The sequence below is a fragment of the Coffea arabica genome, chromosome 1c (genome assembly GCF_036785885.1).
Source record: "Coffea arabica cultivar ET-39 chromosome 1c, Coffea Arabica ET-39 HiFi, whole genome shotgun sequence".
NCBI classification, from domain to species: Eukaryota; Viridiplantae; Streptophyta; class Magnoliopsida; order Gentianales; family Rubiaceae; genus Coffea; species Coffea arabica.
The window spans coordinates 45898516-45911367 of NC_092310.1; the positions used below are offsets into that span (position 1 = coordinate 45898516).

The 12852-nt window shown below is 36.1% G+C and overlaps 1 protein-coding gene across 1 annotated transcript; it reads right to left on the reverse strand.

Moving 5' to 3' along the window:
* Window positions 1-10260: 10260 nt before the first annotated feature.
* On the reverse strand, window positions 10261-12107 carry LOC140032104 (UDP-glucose iridoid glucosyltransferase-like). Its single transcript, XM_072073432.1, has 2 exons — window positions 11514-12107; window positions 10261-11382 (listed from the first exon to the last, which is right to left on the reverse strand). The coding sequence occupies exons 1-2, from the start codon at window positions 11995-11997 to the stop codon at window positions 10484-10486; spliced, it is 1383 nt and encodes a 460-aa protein (XP_071929533.1). The 5' UTR covers window positions 11998-12107; the 3' UTR covers window positions 10261-10483.
* Between the last annotated feature and the right edge of the window lie 745 nt (window positions 12108-12852).

The following is a 12852-nucleotide window of genomic DNA, read 5'->3' on the forward strand; positions in this document are numbered from 1 at the left end:
TCCAGTTAGAGATGAATTTAAATTGCATTTTGATAGCTCTTTTTTTTTGGTCATTTTTGGCAATATGACCTAAAAGTACTGGTTGCTAATTTAGCCGTTTGGTTTTGGATTTAATTTTATGGAAATTTATCCCTTTTTATATGGAATTGTAGAAAGAAAAGGTTACAGCGATGGAGAACCTGAACCGCGATCAAGAAAAGAAGTTTATGAATTGTGATTGGTATGTACGTAGTATTTCTTTATCTTGATCTTACCTGCTATGTATGTACATTTCATTCTATTTTGGAGAATTCATGATTTTGAGGGTTCCTTGTTTTTGGCAGGAGGTTCTCAGGTAGTGTTTTGAAGTTGGAATTTGGTAAGAAAAAAGGAATGAAGCTCTATAAAAAGTTATTTTGTATTTTATATTTGGTGTAAAGCTCAAATGAGTAATTATTGTATCAGGAACATCATGTGACTTTAATTTCTTATTTCAAGCCACAATAGAAGAGCGATTAAGCCACCAACCCTTCCCTCCTAGGTTTTTTATTTTCTATTCATCTTTTTCTTCCTCTTTTTTTCTCCCACCTCAACCCACCACCATTGACTAGCAACCTCTCTTTCCCCTCCCCCTCCTCTTCCTTCCTCTTTCCCCTTCCTTCTCTCTCCCCCTGCCACCCTCTCCCTCCTCCTGCGGCCTTTGGTCATCACGACCAGAGCCAATCATAGGACCAAATCTAGTTGTAGGAACCAAAAACCTAGGAGGAAAGAGAAGGTGACGAGGAAAGGGAGGGGATAGGAGGAAACTGGGACAAAAGGAGAGGGGAGGAAGGAAGAGGAAGGGAAAAAAGGGAGAGGAGAGGAGGAGGAGAGAGAGAAAAAAAGGAGAAAAAAAAAAAGGCCGCTGGTATCGACAAAGGCGGCCAGCAGTGGGGACGGAGGAGGAAGTGCACTGGTGGGGTGGGGGAGGCTGACAGTGGGAAGGAAGGGAGGAGAAAGAATAGTGGTGAAGTGAGAGAGAAGAAAAGGAGGAGAAAGGAAAGGAAATAAAATGAAACATTTACACAATCTAAATTTTTTGTACAAGATTTACAGTAAAATTTAATACCCAAAAAAACTCAATGGGGCCTTCATCTCTTAAAACATTAATAAGCATAATCAATCATTAGTAATACATAGATATGCTTAAAAATGTCTTATCTTAACCCTCATAACTCTACACATAATGTTAGTCATGCTAGTTTTTACTCGTTATACAAATGATCCAGCATCACAAATGTAGAGTTTCATCTGGTTGGAACATCTTGATGCACCCTCTTATTGCATGGCAAAGAAACTTGAACAATACACTCTGCAAATTTCAACTTTCTTGATTCACTAGCTCTGATATATTTCACACAGTCTCGGATCTTTGAGACTAGTTTGGAAATAACTTTGACACCGTCTTGGACAATCAATTTTAGCACATGTGCATTGCATCTTACATGAAAAAATTGAATTAGAAAATTGTGTACATGCAAAGGGGTAACAGATATGAGCTTGTGCATATAAAAAGGTATACATTACAAATAAATTAGGTACGGTAATCAGGTGTTCTAATAACTGAGCTTTTTCTTTTCCATTTTCTTCTCCTGCCATCAAATTTTCATACTTTGCTGAAGCTTCCATGGACTTATTGGAGGCTGCTATAGTTCTTCACTCGTAACCTAATTTTACACATTACTACTTTACAACATCTATTATAAGTACAAAACCAATTTTACCTTGCAAAATTTTATGTAATCTGTAAGAGGAATCTTTAGCAACTTCAACCGCTGACACTACATTTTCAAACATAACAACCACAAAATCATACAGGGAAAAACAAAGTAATAAATTATGGTATTCAATTCATCAAGAAAATCCATTTTTGGAGCAAATGATCAAGAAATTTGCTTTACAACTCAAAATCACTTGCATACAGGGTTTCTGGAAGATTCTATGGGTTTGCTAGAGGATGCTTCTCTCATGACAACATTATAAAACATGATCACTTGATGACATCTATCGTATAAAAAAATCAAGTAATCGTATTCAATCCGTTAAGAAAATCCATTGTTGGAGCAAATCATCAAGAAAATTGTGTTGGATGTGGGCTAGCCCACTTATACAACACTTGAGGGTTTCTCACGTTTAAATAGAAAGCAGCAGCAGCCGCAAGAGGGAATTTCTTTCTTCGGTCTTCGTGTGAAGAAAAAAGGCCAGCCGGCACTTTTGAGTGAGATGAAGAGAGAGAAAGAACTAGAGAGAGAGAAACTTCAAGGTCTTGATTGGAGGGCGATTCGAAATCCGATTGAGACGAAATTTTATCCACGCGATCCTCTCGTCAAGCTCTACTTATCTACCGATTCAGATTTCTGATTTCCTCTTCGTTTGGTAACACCTTTCCAAATTCACTTCTTTGACAATTGTAGTTTTTTGGGGTGATTTTGTAGCAATTTGCTTGGTTGATATTGGTGCTATTATTGTTGTCTGAATATTTTGGATAGACCTGTGTATTCCCATTATTGTGATAGTGGAGATTTTTTACTGGACTAGGTCCCGTGATTTTTTTCAATTTGGATTTTCCACGTAAAAATCTTGGTGTCCTGTACCTTTTAATTTTTCTATATTTTATTATCACGGTTGGTATTATTACTTGGTGATTTGACTTGTTCCTATTTTTAACTGGTACTTGGGGAAGGAGAAATTTGTTCTGGGCTAATTTTGATATTTTGTGCCTGTACTGATATCCCTTTCCCAACAAGTGGTATCAGAGCAGTCAGGTTGGGCTGCTCATTTTTACTGGTTAAAAATGGATGATTCAGATAGTGATTGCATGATAAAATTGAATGCCACTAATTATTCAATTTGAAAGCCCAGAATGGAAGACTACTTGTATTGTAGAGATTTGTTTGAACCTGTTCTAGGGGATAAATGTAGACCAAATAATATGAGTGATGAAAAATGGGCTAATATGCATAGGAAAACTATTGGTAATATTAGAAAATGGATTGGTCAAAGTATTTTTCAATATTTTGCTAATGACACCAGAGCTGATATATTATGGAAAAGGTTTGAGAGTATGTATGAAAGAAAGACAGATTTGAACAAGACTAGTTGTCTGAAGCAGATTACTCGAATGAGATATAAGGATAGGGAAGATATGACTGAACACTTGAGTAATTTTCAGGGATTGATAAATCAGGCAACTACATTAAATTTGAATCTGGATGATGAAGTGCGGGCTTTATTATTATTCAGTTCACTACCGGATAGTTAGAAAACCATGGTAGTTTCCATCAGTAATTCAGTTTCGAATGGTGTGTTGACCATGGCTATTGCAAAAGAGGCCGTGATGAATGAAGAGTTCAAGAGAAAGGAACAAAAAATTGTTTATGAGTCCCAAACCCTGGTGACAGAAAAGAAAGAAAGAAGAGGGAGAAGCAAAAATAGAGAACCCCACAACAGGAATGACAAATCCAGAGGCAGGTTTGAGTCACGAAAAAATGTTTCATGCTATTATTGTAAAAAGATTAGGTATTATATGAAGGAGTGCAGAATCCTAAAACGGGATCAGACTGAGAAAAAAGGTAAGGCGAAAGAAAAAGATGATGAGGACACTACAGCAGTTGTGGCAGCTCATGATGATATGTTTGTGTTTTGTGATGATGGTCAGGTGAATATCATTCATTATGACAGTGATTGGGTAGTTGATTCGAGTGCATCCTACCATGTTACTTCTCACAGGTATTTCTTCTTAACCTACACCGAAGAAGATTTTGGACATGTTAGGATGGGAAATGAAGTCTTATGCAAAGTTGTTGCATGGGAAACATATATTTGGATACAGATACCGGATGCCAGCTGATATTAAAAAATGCTCGACATGTCCCTGATATTCGCCTTAATCTTATCTCTACAAGAAAGTTTGACGATGAGGGCTACTATAGCTCGCAAGGTGGAGGCAAATGGAAACTCAGCAAGGGAAATCTCGTTGTTGTTAGAGGAAAGAAGCAGAGTACCCTCTACTTAATGCAAACCAAGTTGGGGAAGAGAGAAGTCAATGCAGTTCGTGATTCATCAATTGACCTGTGGCATAGGCGACTTGGGCACATGGGTGAAAAAGAGATTCAGACACTTGTTCACAAACAACTCCTACCTGAAGTTAGAGGTAATGCACTTAAACCTTGTGTTGACTGCATTTATAGGAAACAACACAAAGTTGCAGTAAAAAATTTTCTTCCATCTAGAAAGTTGAATCCGTTAGAATTGGTGCATACTGATGTTTGCTACATGAAAGATAAGTCTCTTGGTGGTGCTATTTATTTTGTAACTTTTATTGATGACTTTGCTAGAAAGGTTTGGTATTTTGCTTTGAAATCCAAAAATTAGGTTTTGGATGCGTGTAAAGATTTTCACAACAAAGTTGAAAGAGAGACTGGCAAGCAGTTAAAGTGTATTCGTGCTGATATGGTGCGTACAGAGGACCATTTGAAATTTATTGCAAGTTCCATGGAATCAGATTGGAGAAAACTGTACCAAAATCTCCTCAAGAGAATGGAGTAGCAGAGAGGATGAATAAATCCATCACTGAACGAGTCAGATGTATGCTCTCTAATGCTAAGTTGCCAAAATCCTTTTGGGGTAAGGCAATGAGAACTACGGTCGATTTGATTAACCTTTCTCCATCAGTTCCTCTAGATGGTGACATCCCAGAGAGAGTATGGACAGAAAAAGATATATCTTTTAAGCACTTGAGAGTCTGTGGTTGCCGGGTATTTGTTCATATTCCTAAGGATGAGAGGTCAAAACTTGATGTAAAATCAAAATAATACATTTTCTTGGGTTATGGACATGAAGATTTTGGTTATAGGTTGCATGATCCTATCGAGAAGAAGGTGATCAGGAGTAGAGATATTGTCTTCTTTGAAGATCAAACCATTGAAGACATTGATAAAGATGATAACTCAAAATTCTCAGATGACATTCCTGCTAGTTCAAATTCAGATCCAAATCCAATTCTAGTACCTGTTGATTTTAATCAAGGGGGGGCTGAGACAGATCAGAGAGAAGATATTAATGATGATGATAATCCTACTGCTAATGAACCTGAGCATGAGGCACCACCTACTCCACCACCACTACTACAAGATGAGTTTAGGAGATCTACCAGAGAGAGGAGACCTTCTAGTAGATATAATCCTCATGAGTATGTGTTGTTGACAGATGGAGGAGAGCCAGAAACCTACGGTGAGGCTCTAGAGCATGAGAATAAAGAAAATTGGTTGCGAGCCATGCAAGAGGAGATAGTGTCCTTGCATGAGAACCACACTTATGAGCTAGTGAAACTGCCTAAGGACAAGAGAGTTCTGAAGAACAAATGGGTCTACGGGTTGAAAACTCAGGAGCACAGCTCACAACCAAAGTACAAAGTAAGATTGGTTGTGAAGGGATTTAGTCAAAAGAAAGGTGTAGATTTTGAAGAAATTTTCTCTCCTGTGGTAAAAATGTCATCAATTCGAATTGTTCTTGGTATTGCAACTAGTTTGAATTTGGAGATCTAACAACTTGATGTGAAGACAGCTTTCCTGCATGGCGACTTGGAAGAGGAGATTTACATGGAGCAACCGGAGGGGTTCAAAGAAAGTGGTAAGAAAAATCTTGTATGTCGTCTCAAAAAGAGATTGTATGGGTTGAAACAAGCACCGAGACAGTGGTATAAGAAGTTTGACTCCTTCATGACAAATCATGAGTACCACAGGACTACATCTAATCACTGTGTTTATGTGAAAAATTTTTCAGATAGTGATTTTGTTATTCTCTTGCTATATGTTAATGACATGTTGATTGTTGGCCGTGATACTATAAAAATTGACAGGTTGAAAAAGGAGTTAGGCTAAACAAATATTGGGATTGAAAATCTCACGAGACAGGCAAAATGGGAAGCTTTGGTTGTCTCAAGAAAAATACATTGAAAAAGTGCTCGACAGGTTTAACATGAGCAATGCTAAGGAAGTCTCAACTCCACTTATAGGTCATTTTAAATTGAATATCAAACAGTGTCCTACAAGTGAGAAAGATAAAGCAGACATGAAGAAAGTTCCTTATGCTTCGGCCATTGGTAACTTGATGTATGCTATGGTTTGCACCAGGCCAGATATTGTTCATGCAGTTGGAGTAGTCAGTCGGTATCTCTGTAATCCGGGTAAGGAGCATTGGAATGCTGTCAAATGGATTTTCAGGTATCTCAAGGGAACTTCTAGATTGTGTTTATGTTTCGGCAATGGTAAAACTATGTTAGATGGATACACTGATGCAGATATGACAAGTGATCTTGATAATAGGAAGTCCACATCTGGGTACTTGATAATTTTTGCAGGGGGAGCAGTGTCATGGCAAAATAAGTTACAAAAATGTATCGCCCTTTCTAGTACAGAGGTAGAGTGTATTGCAACTACTGAAACATGCAAGGAGACTCTTTGGTTGCAAAAATTCCTTCAAGAGTTGGGGATGAAACAAGAGAAGTATAGTCTTTATTATGATAGTAAGAATGCTATTCATTTGTGCAAGAAATCTACATTTCACTCTTGATCCAACACACATTGATATGAGGTATCATTGAATTCGGGAAGTACCGGATTCCAAGTTGTTGACACTTGAGAAAGTGCATACAGATGATAATGGTACTGACATGTTTACCAAGGCATTGTCTATGGAGAAACTCTTGTTTTGCAGACAAGAAACAGGTTTGGTGGAAGCCCCCAAATGAGCTGGAGGAGGAGATTGTTGGGTGTGGGCCAGTCCATTTGTGGGCCAACCCACTTATACAACACTTGAGGGTTTCTCAAGTTTAAATAGAAAGCAGCAGCAGCCGCAAAAGGGAATTTCTTTCTTCGGTCTTCGTGTGAAGAAAAAAGGCCAGCCGCCACTTTTGAGTGAGACGAAGAGAGAGAAAGGACTAGAGAGAGAGAGACTTCAAGATCTTGATTGAAGGGCGATTCGAAATCCGATTGAGACGAAATTTTACCCACGCGATTCTCTCGTCAAGCTCTACTTATCTACCGATTCAGATTTTTGATTTCCTTTTCGTTTGGTAACATCTTTCCAAATTCACTTCTTTGACAGTTGTAGTTTTTTGGGGATGATTTTGTAGCAATTTGTTTGGTTGATATTGGTGCTATTATTGTCGTCTGAATATTTCGGATAGACCTGTGTATTCCCATTATTGTGATAGTGGAGATTTTTGACTGGACTAGGTTCCGTGGTTTTTTCACGTAAAAATCTTGGTGTCCCGTGCCTTTTAATTTTCCTACATTTTATTATCACTGTTGGTATTATTACTTGATGATTTGACTTGTTCATTTTTTTAACTGGTACTTGAAGAAAGAGAAATTTGTCCTGAGCTAATTCTGATATTTTGTGCCTGTACTAATACTCCTTTCCCAACAAATTGCTAGTACAACTCAAAAACCACTAGTATATAAAAGCTGCTGTTGTTCTTCACCATGACCTTGTTATAAAGCGTGATCACTGATCACTTTATAACGTCTATTATCCCATTAGTGAAAGCACAAAACTTACCTAGTAATGGTATTCAACCTGTCAAGAAATTCATCATCTTTTGAGTAAATGATCATCAAAATTGTTAGTACAACTCGAAACCTCTTCTATCAAACTCATTATAACGTATGGAAAGAGTTCTCAGCTTAGCCAGCCCACAATTTATCATCATCAAAAATCTAAACTACAACAATTAGCAAATCAAAACAGAGAAAAAAGTGTAAAAAATGTTGTATCAGTTATATAGTAATTTTAGAGTATTTCGAATGCCATCAAATAGATATGGAGGTTTAAATAGACATGGAGAAATCAAATCGGAGCAACTACATTAATGTAGAAAAAGGAAGATGCGATTTTAAGTTTTTAATTGTAACTATACTGTGATCATTTTGGCCTTAATATTAAGGGTAAAATTGACAATTCAAAAAATGACATATTTTGTTAACACCAAATCCTGCTCAAGCTTCATTTATAGAAAGATATTTTTTCAATAAGTGTTGGGATTATTAGCTTTTTTTTAAAAAAAAAAAAATTTTGCAAGTTCAAATTACCTCTACTTTCTCAAGTAAACGATATATACTGGCTAAACATTATGATCTCCATATGATCTACATTTGTAACTAAAATAACATTATGTCAATCATTTTAAAAAAAATAAAAAACTAGTTTTTGCAAAATACTCTCATCAATAGATATTCTCAAACAAGAATATCCTCACACACGTGGAATTAGAGCTTTTAACGAGTCGAATAGAATCGAATACTTGGTGGTCAGGTTCTATTCGTATAATATACAAATAGGGTTCGAGTTTGGCTCCAATATTAATGAATTATAAATATTGTTTGAACTCGTTTCGTTTATTTCTATAAATATTCAAGTTCGATCTCGAACTCAGCTTGTTACACTATATAACCGAATTTGAGATCGAACTCAAGCTCGAATTTGATTTTGAAGATGATTTAATTATATTTTTAATAAATAATACATTATTTAGAATAAGTTTAATTGTATTTGTTCATTTTTTTAAAAAAAATAATGCTAACTTATGTATAATTATTTTTAGCAAAGTACAATATATATTTAATAATATTAAGCATATTATGTTTATTTTTAGAAATATATATGTGTTCATGAACTATTCGAATAGTTCGCTTGTGTTCACCTCAATTATTAAATGAGGCTAATATTGTGTTTGAACTCGATTTGTTTATTAAGCAATCGAGCTTTTTTCGAGTTGGAATGAGGCGAATACAAACATGTTTGCAACTAGCTTGGTTCGTTAAAAACTCCACATGGAATATAGGAATTTCTATGCCAAGATTTATGTGATTGACTTCTCCGGCACCATTTACTCTTTCATGTCTTTCACAGAAAACTTTTTTTGTTTATTGGTCAAAAGTCACACAAAACAAATTGAGCACCAACACTTGTAGAGCAGCCTTTATCAGCACATAATTTTTCTTATTTTAACTTCAAAATAACACACAAATGATAAAACAAACAATCATATGGTTCAAAATTCCGAGCCTTTTACACTAACTTGATTATTAAAGTGACTAATATATTACTAAATCATAGATGCTCAACAGTGATTGGGACTCCTTTGAGGGCTTTTGCTAGGGATGGGCAAAATTATCCAATAATCCGAAAACCCGTCATATCCGATCTGATTCGAAAATTAGGATACCTGATTTGTATTATTTGATTGAGTCAAAAAAGGATCGGGTACCCGCTAAGATGCGGGGTGGGTTAGGGTTACATAATTAAAAACCGGCGAGTACCCGCGCCCGCATGTATATATTTTTAATTTTTTTATTTTTATATACATACTATAAAATAATAATTTAGAGTTAAATAAGTAATTTCATTGAACAAATTACATTACAAATATGAGAGACTGTAGTTTATTTACAAGATTCATTTGTAAAGGTCACGATTTTATGTTTTATAGAAAAGAGTTTAGTTAATGTGGAACATATATTTCAAAAAAATGTGCTACTTATTTCAAACTTTTATTGATTTTGAATTCTTTTAATTTTTTTTCTTTATTTTGTATTCTCTTCACATGCCTGTTTCTTGGTGGGAGACTTTTTTTGAGAAAAAAAATATTTATTAAATATTAGATGAATGTGTGAAATGTAAAATTAAATTAGTATAAATTATTTTTTTAAAAAATTAAATGATAAGTGGGGTGAGACGGATATCCATTGACCCGATCTTATCTCAGCATGTACTCTATAACCGAATACCTGTTATATGCGGGGGCGGGTAAAAGTTAAAAATTAGCTAACCCGTACGGTGCGGTCAGATCAATCAAATAGTGGACCGGACGAGTACCCGACTCGCGCCCGCCCTAGCTTTTGCAAAACAATAGTACTAGTTCACAACATTTGGATGCTTTGTTCAAAAGTGGAAATGATACATTTCTTGGTATAATGCTAGACAACTTTGTGATATGGCAAATACATGCGAACTTTAGACACCTTATTAGTAGTATACAATATGACTGTTGGATTAGACCCCGCCAATTGTCAATAGCAATTGCTAAATAGTATAGACACTGAAATATATGTGTGTTGGAATTATAAGTTATTTGACCAAATATATTTATTTATATCACTATTACAATTTTCAATACACCTTTTTATCTCACATACATCACATCATTAAAAGTGTTACAGTAACAATATCGCAAATAACTTACAATCCAAACACACTAGTAAGTGCAGATACTAAATCAATTTTATTTTTATGTGGCCAAAAAGACTGAGAAGTATAACAATTACTATTCCTCTATGGACCTATCAATCTCTCCAATTCTCAAATGTACTACAACTTTCCATCTTTACCACACGAAATTCAAGCAGAAATACGCCTACAACTAATTGTTTCCACAATCGTTGAGAAGCACTCCCTAGCCTGTTCATTCCCTTGCTGCTGTTGAGAATGAATTGATGAACTGTGTCAAGTCAATTAAGGACTCGTAAGAAGAACCACCTTTCTGCAGACTAGCTTCTATCTTGTCTTTCATTAACAGCATATCTTGCCTCATTTCTTTGCCTTCCGTATCAATCATTAGTCTTCTTGTGGCTTTCTCAATGCTTCCTCTGTCCCACACATTCTCCATTTCAAGGCCTACCTTCCATACACAAGTCAAGTATCTTGCATTCAGTCTTTGATCACCAAAAAGTGGTCTACAAATCATTGGAACTCCTTCGCAGATACTTTCTATTGTTGAATTACAGCCACAGTGGCTCCAAAATCCCCCAACAGCTCTATGTGCCAAAACTTTTTTCTGGGGTGCCCATTTGACTATTAGGCCTCTTTCTCCAACTGATTCTTTGAAATGACCATCAAGAAAGTGATCAACTGATTGAGCTTCATTTACAGAATCGCATCTAACCACCCACAGGAATGGTATGCCGCTGTTGGCCAGTCCCCAGGCTGTTTCTGTCAGCTCTTGTTCATTTATGATCGCTATGCTGCCCAAGCTGACATAGAGCACTGAATTTGGAGCTTGCTTTTCGAGCCAAGCAATGCAGGTTTGGTCCTCTTCTAGGAAGCTAGTTGATGCTGCTGGAGCCATTTTGTGGAAAGGCCCTATAGGAAAGAATGGAACTTGGTACTGTTTCTGAAGCAGTGATAAGGATGAATGCTCAAGACAATCTGTTGTGTTAAAAATCACGGCCACAGAAGAGCGTATATTGACCATAGAATCGAAGAAGTCCATAAGCTCTTCTGAGATTTCAGCAGTAATTGAAAAGGGTAAATCCTTAAACCTCAGAGGATAGAGCTCCGGGATAGGTTCCTGCAGCCTAGATTCTGTAAATTTTGAAAAATATCAAAATTTAGTTACCAAAAGTATATTATGACTGACTTATAGCTTAAAATTCTCAAACTCGCAGTATGAATATTTCATTTTTCCATCAGTTATTAAATAGTTTGCAGTTTACCTGGAAAAGGAATAAGATTTTGTGCTTGAAGTTGAAAGATGCAGCGATAAAGCAGCATGTAAGAAGCCATGCTAGTCCTCAAAACAATTCCTGGAATGTTCAACTGAGTAGCCACTGAATCAACAAAGAACAAGACTGAATCATATATTACACAAGCAACCTGGCAACCCTCCAGCGTCTGATCTTTCTTGAGTTGACCCAAGTACTCCTGCAAAGGTGCTCTGCAATTGCTGTTGATAGCCGATATGAGATCCATCAAATTCACTAAAGAAGTCTTATAGCCAGATGAATCGTCCAACAAGGGGTGAAAGATGAATTCAGGATGGTTTAAAGGATTGGGAGGCCTGAATTCAGAATGTGCAACTACAATGGAGAACCCTTTAGAATAAAGAATGCTCCCCAGCTGAAGCATTGGAGTCATGTGCCCTTGAAGGGGCATCGGAACCAACACTACCGCACGTTTGCGAGCTCTGCATTCTGCCATATCTCTCCTCTGTAGATCCTACAAATCTGGTGGATGGAGGCAGATGTCTGGAACTTAAGAAGGTGTTTTGGCAAAATGGCAGTAAACAACATACAAAACAATATACTAAGAGGTAGTCCAATACGGCTGGCTACATTTCACATATATAAAACTACTAGCTGAATCATTTCGTGATTTCATCCAAGATATCACCCACATTATTCTATTTTGTCTTTCATTTATTGATGCACTTTTGAATTGGGCTGCATATGACTAACGTATTTTTTTTTTGTTTTTTGTCGACAGGAAGTATCCCAGCATTGGCCAGACTATTCTTCCTGCATATGACTAACGTATTTTAATCGATCATTTTCTTAAGTCGTTTTTATGGGGCTGCAGTCTATTTGTTTTGGTTTATATATATATATATATATATCTTTGACTTAAAAGATATTAGAGTCATTATCCTGACCTGACAGACAGGTCATGTGCAGCGGAGTCTACACTACTGAAGGAGACATTGTTGCTAGTTCATTGATGGAAGTCTATTGGAAAAGTTCTAGATTGCTACTGGAAATGGAATCAAGGTTGGTAAACACGTTTCAGCATCTGCAAAGAAGAAGAGACTCTGAACTTGAATGGTCACATGTTAACTAGGAAGTTAGAGGCACAAACAAGTAACCTCAATAAATTTTTACTAAGTTTAAACTCGAGTTCGAATTCGAATTTGACAAGCTCGAGCTCAAACTTAAAAAAATTAAAAATAATTATTTTATTTTTAAAAAATAAATAAAATAATAATTTTTTAATAAATAATAAAATATTATGAATATATATAATTTTACTATTAATATATCTATATATATATAATCAAGC